The sequence below is a fragment of the Macrosteles quadrilineatus genome, unplaced genomic scaffold (genome assembly GCF_028750875.1).
Source record: "Macrosteles quadrilineatus isolate MER2022 unplaced genomic scaffold, UCM_ALF_1.0 Scaffold_57__1_contigs__length_777910, whole genome shotgun sequence".
Lineage (NCBI taxonomy): Eukaryota > Metazoa > Arthropoda > Insecta > Hemiptera > Cicadellidae > Macrosteles > Macrosteles quadrilineatus.
This window is the reverse complement of record NW_026542650.1, coordinates 89,314-98,425: the sequence shown is the minus strand read 5'-3', so window position 1 is coordinate 98,425 and position 9,112 is coordinate 89,314. Positions and strand designations below refer to the sequence as shown.

Here is a 9,112-nt window from a genome sequence, read left to right as displayed (position 1 = left end):
CCAAATTTGATCAAAATGTGTTCATAAACAAGCAAACTACAACAGTTTACTTATTCTCCATAAGAATAACATGGGAATTTTAAATTTACAATTTTTTGGAATTTTCTCCGTAACCATTAGGCGCATAATAACGCTTCAATATACTAAATTATTTGTTTTTTAAGCTCTACAAAATGGTTTGGAAAGAAATTGCTAAATTTTATGTTTTTTGGGTCAAAAATGGGAAAAACCTATTTTTACCCCATAAAACCCCACGTAAACCCCCGTTCCCATTGTCCGATCATGCTGGATCGCGAACTCGTTCGAATAAACGTAGGTTTACACGTTTGTACCAAATTTCATCAAAATCGGATCATTTTTGCTCGAGTTATCGTGCTAACGGACACTCCATCGTTGAACGGATGGTGTTTTTGGCCTCTAGGGACCTCAAAACGAAAAAAAAATCGGTCCCGCGTCCAAGTCTTACCATGAGTACTACGGTAATAGCTTATTCCCTATATGGGAAATTCGCTAAAACACTTATAAAAGAAAAACTTAAATTTTTTCAATTGGTTATAAACTGTTAAAATCAATAACACGCTCATATTCCACAAAATATAACCCTTTTATGTTCAGTATAAAATAAATTCTACCACTTAATTTCCTCCAAAAATTATTTAGGTAAAAGACTTTTAAAAGACAAATGATTATTTAAATCAAAACAACACAAACCAAATAAATTTAACCAATCATCAAAATATTAAAAATTTATAATAATTAACTAAGAGACTAAGAGACACAATAATATACTGAGTTGAATAGGCTGATAAAAGCAAAATAAAACTTCATATCCCTTAGACGCAAAAGGAGGAACTATTAAAAGAATCCAAAAGCTTATGTCAATACAAGTAATACTAAATGATTTATCTAACTGTCTAGAGCTCTAATAACATAGCCTAGAAGAGCCGAAGGAGCGTCCACTATTGTAGTGTTATCTCCACTGGAGGCGTGGCAGTGATAGCTTTGACCTTAGTGCATCTGCATCTAGAAGGTTGTGGTGTCGATGTGGTTGGTGGTGGTGGTGGTGGTAGTGCATTTGGTAGGCGAATGGCGGGGGAGGGGCTCCACAGAACTGATGAAATTCTCAACATATAAATAGACAACCAACGCCACTGCTATCATATTCGTGGTGTGACTCCAAACAACATGCAGGGATTAGTTCAGGTAATTATGGTTACACGGTAATCAACAAAATTGGTTGGTTGATTAAACTAATTGCCCGGTCGTTAATTAATTTTTGTAAGGGAGCTTCATTGATTAGATTTATATTTCAATTTATAAGAATTTCAAAGACATTCAAGTAGTAATTGTACGTTTAAACTCAAATATAAAAAAATGAAAATATTTTTAAAATTCAAATATTTCCACCAATAGTTTGTCGTATTAAGTACCATATAAATACGTATTTATGATAGTATACTGAGCATGTGCCTCGTAAGCCCGTGGTACATTGCCTCTAAAACTGGTTTCTCATTTTTGTTTGAGGGTCTATTTTATTTTTGTTGCCAAAAGCTCGCATCTTATAAAAAATATACAAGTACTCTCTTAGTTTGTATTATATTGTTATTATATAGATAGATGATATTAATATATAGGTCTTAAGCTTATCAAACTATAATATTTGTTTTTATAACGCTAGTCTCTGATGGTAGTTTTTTGTGAGATGGTGTCTGTACCGGGCGTAAACGTCACATATTGAAAGAGTTATAATCATCGATAGTCCGCCTTGTTTCACTTTTCGCAACCAGAAATTATACATCGTGTGCATATTAAATTTACTTGAATAACTATTTTTAACTAATTATCGATATTTGAAGCTTTTAATCTTTGTTCATTTACAAAGTGACATACTCTCATAAATAAAATTATTTTAAATGAGTCTAAAAACGCTTCTGATTAATTTGACTTTATAAAAAAAACATGTTTGAATTAAACGTTTATAAAATGAAAAGCCAACGTTTGTAAGCCAATATCTAATCTGCATACAAAAAATATCTAACATTTCCTAAAAGTATCTATATTTAAAATATCACCAAGCACTCACGCACTGAGCATTGCACGTTAGATTACATGTTGTTAAGCATTTCTAGTGTTAACATATATTGAACATTTTAATAAAATATAATCGTGCATAAACTAGATATCTCAAAACCTCTATTTTGCAGTTAATTATACCAAAAAACTTAAAATGAATATATTGAGAGCTTTGGTGATTGTACAAGCTTAATTGCTACTGAATGCGTGAGAAAATCATGATAAGGCAATACCATCATTGTTTATACAATGACCTAATAACAAATTTGACCTATCAAATTGACCTGATCAATAATAATAATAAAATAAATCATCTGCCTTAGTTTTAATCTCTCTAAATACAGACTAGGCAGTTAACTGATTGGTTTCTAAAATTAATCTTTTTAAACCGTTGACACTTTCTTAAAGTCTACTCTGGACTATGTAGACTTTAGTAGGCCAATATACACAAACATAAATAATATCATATCTCAGAAATAGTAATATGAAAGTATATTAATCACAATAATTGTAGTTCGGTATTCCCAATCAGAAATCCGTATTTTTCTGAAATCTGTAGTTTTCAACAGCCAACGCAAGATATAAGTGAAATTTAAATGATGAACCTTGAAAATGTTTTTTTTTGCCCAAACCACCATCGATTATCAATTCCCCGGAATCAACAGATGAAGTGAAAGCTCTCGGGGTCAGTGAGGCAAGAGTTCAACATTACCACCCAAACCATAAAGATATTCGTAAAAATGTCATAACCCGTGGGAGTGTACAAGCTACGTAACTTGAAGGGCCTTGACAGGAAATTCGCGGGAACTTTGGCAATCGAATCCCGTTTATGGCGCGAACCCGCCAAAAGATTCGGTTACAACCGTGATTGTGCAATGTTGTGAAGCTTGTATTGCGAGTTGTAGGCCACAGTAACTAGCAGACGATGGTTATGATGACACAAAACAGCTGATTACTAGTCACTGTGAAATGCATTCTGAGAGATTTGAATGACTGGTTTTACCGGTGTAGTAAACTTTATAAGCTTGCTTGGATGATTACTGATGATGTGGGTAGAAAATGACCATACTTTTTTTCCATACAAACCATTCAACTCTCATTGATTTAATTATGTGTTAGTGCTTATTTAAACTATTTTTTCATTTACGTATTAATTATCATCTTTGTAGCCTGTGTTCAATATTATTACTACATTATTATTTAATCTATTAAGTGGACTATTAAATAAAATAATTAATTTATAACTTAGTAATGCCATCCCTCATGATCAGAATCATTTCCAAATCAAATTTAAGAATGACGAATCACTATAATCTAAAATTTCTTTGGATACACATTTTCCATTTGTGTATTTTAACATTTATAAAATAAAAAGATTGTTTTTATATTGGCACCCATAGGAAAATTCATTTGTAACATATCCAATTATAAACTTAGGTTTTAAAAGGAATTACGACATAAAAGACAACGTTAAGTAAGGTTACGAGTAACAAACAGTCAATCGAGATGCAATACTACAACCATTCTGGTGAACAAAGAACAAAACATTTTGTTAAAACTAAAACTATTAATACATCTAAAATTGATATAAGACACAATTTTAACGTTTTATGTATTTCAGGTGTGTTTGCTGGCGGTAATCGCTGTGGCCTCTGCGCTTCCTCAGGGCCAAAAACCCATCGCCATCATCAGGTCTGAGTCAGAGGGCCCTAACGCTGATGGATCTTACAGATTCCTGTGAGTGTTAATAGAGTGGTTAAAACATGTTCGTGCTTACATAGTTGAAACTTTAAATTGTTTCATGCAGCTGCATAAATGTAGCATGCATGTATAAATGCACTTGCAGCTTGTTTGTTTATGAAATGTCTATTAGAAATTTTAATTGATATGACATCAGCCACAATTTGTAGATGCTTCAGAAATTAGACGATAAATACAATAATATCAATTCGTATCAAAACTAAATTTTAAACGTGGAAATTTTAACACCGTAAACCTAGTATTTGTCTTAAATTTAAAATAAAAAAAACTTGTACATTACCAAATTAACAGTTAACAGTATTATAATGTACTGTATAATATAAATTATTATAAATTAACTCTAATCAAACAACTTTTATTTGTGTTCAGAGTAAACCTATTTAATATAGCACCACAAAGATTTTAAAATATAAATTAAGTCTTTTATAATGGTTTTGCACAACATGATGTTAGTATGCACAACATAAAAAATAAATTCCATTACCCTTCATTTTTACATCATACATATTACGTTGAAGGCTAGACCATCAGTGTAATATGTATTATTTATATATTAAGGTGCTGTATGACATAACTTATAATTTTATTCAGCAAAAATAGAAACGAAACAAACCTATAATTATTATACTAAACGATATATATTAAATATCGACCAAATAGCCTTTCTCACGATTCTAGGCCAGATAGAGAAATACTTCACTCTATAGCGAACTCGTTTTTCTGACTTTTTAGAAGCTATGCGAATTACTTTTGTAATTCGCATAGCTCAAACTGAAAACGTAATTTCTGTATTTAGGATAACTATTTGTATATGGTCACCTTAGTTTTCAAATGCAGGTCTGTTAATAAAATTACGCATTTAAGAGCAATGATAAGGTGTTCGTGCCAAACAAATTTTAAAGTCATGGATTGTTTAAACAAAAATATAATTTTACTACTTAATGTACAAAGGACAAAGGAGTGCGAAAATAAAAATATTAAGTTACACATTTGGTTGATAATAATACATTTTCAAATTAACCTTTATTTACTGTCATTGCGAAAAAGGTTTCCATGTGTGTTAGTTGCTGTCAGCTTTACAGGTAACTTTTAACAGGTTTTGGTTAGATTTTTAAGAAAGCTTTATTATTTGAAAAACGTTATGCACCATCATTATTTCATTTCGGTATACCCACCTTTGCACACCTCTAGGCACAATATAAGTTCAGTCAATACCATAGTTGCATCAGCCAACACCTACAGGGCGTAACGTAAAGATATATTTGTTTCACAACACGCTGGCATTTACCTTTATGAACGGTTTCATGTGTCAAGTTGGGTAAGAGGTCGGGGTCTTCTTGGTTTAAAATGGGCTACCCTTTGACCTCTCATCCAGTGACCCGCGGACTATCGTGGTTTGTGGTCATCGTTAACTGGCCTTCGTGATCGTGGCGAGTGCATTTGTTGTTTATAACAGAAACCAATAAACGTGCAGAGTGTATATAATGGTGCAAGTAACTTATTAGACGTTGAAGAATGAAGAAATAGCTGAAGAAGTTACCCATAGAAACTACAAGTGTTTAGCTTTCAATGTATGGAATTAAACTAATTTTATTAAATTTATAAATCTTGAAAACTAATTATAGATTCAAGATTCAATATTTATTTTGGCCATTCAGATGTTTAAAATAGGCTTTGTATAAATTATGTACTTAAATTAATATTTCAGTATTTTCCTAAAAGATAAAACATAAAAATATTCCACTGCAAACTAAACCAACAGCATTTCTGTCAAAATGTCACATAGCAAACCATGCAAATATATATATAAATATATCTAAATACTACCAAGCAAATATTACATTGTTTTACATTTTCAATATCTTGCTTACACGCTTCTATTCAAAGCTATTTTGCACCATAGCGAACAAAAATTTTACTACTGACTGAGATAAATCCTTTTTAGACTTTGGTAACTATAGTTGCTAAAATAGCTAATAGTTAGATCAATATTAAGGTGACAGATTTTTTATATGTACGCCAGTGATGAGATTTTAGATGAAGCCAAAATAGGTTTTCTTACTTTTAAGTTTTTCTTAAGTTTAAGTTTTGGTTTAAGGAAATGCCGACATTTTCCTTACAGTTAGTGAAAGATTTGTTTTATAACGTTTTGGAATCCTAAATCTGATTTTATGGTGAGAGTAGAGCATAAAAATACTATACAAACCTAGCTAAGGCTGTAAATTGTAAAAAAAAGCGCACCGAGAAGTGTAGCGTAGTAGTCAAAACCAACAACCTATCATCGACAAATCATCGTGATAGAAAATTCATTCAATAAACCTCAATTTCCTAAGTTGAGTATGTAATATTATTTCATCTTTCATATATACATTTTTTTATCATTTCATTAGTTTATTAATAATTTGTTCACCTATCTCATCCCGAATTTTGCGTTATGCATCTTACAACATAGCATATATTTATTTCATTGATAAACACATAAACCATGGAGAAGTTTTGTTAAGAAAACTAACAATGTTTCTTTCCAGGTATGAAACTGAGAACGGCATCCGAGGAGAAGAGTCCGGCCAGCTGTTGAACGCTGGGGCTGAAAACGAAGCCATCAGTGTCCAGGGCTCAAACAGCTACACATCTCCCGAGGGACAGGTAAATAATACTTTAGTCAAAATATTAAAATATCATCTTCAAAAAACAGGATGATTATATTAGACTTGGACTACTGATCTTGCCAATCAATCACCCATAGCTTGACCTGTGTAATGATAAAGTCCCTCAACCCAAGTATTTAGAGCCTAGTTTAACATAAATCCATATAAAAAGATAAGAAATTTAATATAAAGGATAGGTTATACGTAAAAAAACCTTTTCGGGGTTGAAAAGCTTTTCGCTAACAACCTTTTAAATATTTAATTAGCTTCAAGAAATCGGATTAATATTCAACCTCAGAAAGTATAGTAACGACGGTGCATTAATTTTTCAAAAAAAACCTTTGGGGGTTTCAGGGGATAGATATAATCGACAAAGCTGTTTATACAATTAACTATTTATATAGCTAAATATTTATTTGGCGTTTGATTATTATGATACTTAGACTTTTAGAGTGAAACGTATTACAGCCTTTAGGGTTTATACGGTAGATGAAGAAGAAGTAGTGACTGTTATCAAATAACATTTGTAACACAATATCCAAACAACGATACTAGATTATTATAAGTTCATTAGTTATGATTAGTTTCAATACCAATTTGTGTTATCCAAAATGTTCATCAAAACAGCTGTATTCTCCACAACTGTTGTCCACAGTTACTCCAAATCTTCATCAAGATTATTTAATAATTATGTTACCTATAAAATTACTTTTACAGGTGATCAACCTGGTCTACACCGCCGGAGAGCAGGGCTTCGCCCCTCAGGGTGACCATCTCCCCACTCCCCCACCAATCCCACCAGCAATCCAGAGAGCTCTGGAGTACATCGCCGCTCACCCACCCCCACCAGAGACCCCTGGCCAAAGGTAACCGAAATAACTACCCCGTCAAATATTCCTAGATAAATACTCTCGACAATGTATTAACTAATAAATTTATAATATAATAGGTATTAATAAAACACAATCATGTTATTAACCTTTAAACCACATGCTGTAAACATAATAAACGAGGGTTGAGAGCCTATTTCGTGCATTATTGCAGTTATATCTAGTATTCTGGGTTAACTCTGAGAAGTAGTCTTCTTAAGGTGTCAGTTCTCGTTCGTGTAGATCAGTTATGTTTGATCAACAATCTAGTACTTGCATTTTGATTCCGGAAAAGACTCTTCAGAGTCACTCGGAAGTAATAGATTCTTAAAATACTTTTATTATATTTAAAACGCTATTAAATACTTCTTTCTGAGGTAGACAGGTCAAACGGAGAGATGTTAAGACTGTACCGAAGGTAGTTCCTTAATCATGCCATTATATTAATCAAATTAACAAAATAACAATCATACAAAATTTGCACTTTTTTAGTAATATACATTCTTTAACGATTCTCAAAAGATGAGAACTATTTAAAAATTGAAATTTCCCTAAACGAAAAGTTATATATTGTACTTAATTTAATTGTAATGACTAATTTAACCCCTAAACTTTAAAAAAAAAAAAATATTTAATTGATGTTTTGTGGGCTTAGCTTTTTCTTTTTATTTATACCATGCTATGAAGGCATTATTAAGGGATAATTATTTTACAACAACCATTTTAAATTATGCCTAAATTTAGTCTTATCGTAAATATTAAATAACCCTTCATTTTAACAAGAATTAGTGATTAGAGTATATTATGCTGTATAGTGCCATATGAAGTATAGTAAATGATATTTGAAACACTGTAGGTCGGTGTTTGAATATTATTTATCACCAACTACTTTTTCCCTATGTGATAATGGGACCCCTTTAAGGTGTAAGTCTACTGTATATGTATCTAGAAAAAACTCAAATGATAGAAGGGTAGCTTGTATTTGAGAAACGGTTAACCTTAAATCCATACGCTCATGATATATAAATGTCATTAGTAACTAATAATCTGTGTGTTTTCAGGTACTAGACACACATCTCCTCCATTCAGCATCCGACGCTCTGTGATATAGTGTACATAGAGTCATTCCTGGACACCCAACCATACACCATACACAGTTACCATTCTTCAACTTTCATCTTGCCCGCGCCCAAATGTGTTGTCTATTTTGTAATTAAATATTTAATTTTCTACCAAAATCAATCATTGTGTTTTTCGTTATCACAAATCCCAGCTCGGTCTAAGACAACTCACTTTGTATTATGCAAATTAATCTGTTTTACAGTATTATAGAATTATTATCAATGATGCTCCACAGTTTTATATTTGCATATTAAAACCATTAGATGAAAACTCTACAGAGTAGTACAAAGGTATGTACTTCTTTTAGTGAAGAAGTATGCATAAGCTATTTACGTGTGGTTTCCATGATACTTACATTCATATAATTTTATTATGATATCGCACAAGCTTTCATAAATATTAAAAAAAGTTATCACTTGCACCTAATAGTAAATTATGTAATTTTGAATGGATATACCATCTATACTACAGTATTCAACTGGACTATGCTAATAAAGAAGTACTGGTGTCACCAATCATAATCAAATAAAGCTAGGAGATATCTAAAACATGAATTTATTGCCAGTAAATAATATTAATCAAATTTCACTTGATGGTTGGGAGTAAAATCAATTAAATATGTAGCTAACAATTGATTAG

At 31.7% G+C, this 9,112-nt stretch overlaps 1 protein-coding gene across 1 annotated transcript; it reads left to right on the top strand.

The window, feature by feature from the left end:
* The first annotated feature begins 1,094 nt into the window (after window positions 1-1,094).
* LOC128981915 (endocuticle structural glycoprotein ABD-4-like) lies at window positions 1,095-8,593 on the top strand. Its single transcript, XM_054400907.1, has 5 exons — window positions 1,095-1,203; window positions 3,695-3,810; window positions 6,363-6,480; window positions 7,200-7,348; window positions 8,413-8,593. Exons 1-5 carry the CDS (start codon window positions 1,186-1,188, stop codon window positions 8,417-8,419), a joined length of 408 nt encoding a protein of 135 aa, XP_054256882.1. The 5' UTR covers window positions 1,095-1,185; the 3' UTR covers window positions 8,420-8,593.
* The last annotated feature ends 519 nt before the right edge of the window (window positions 8,594-9,112 follow it).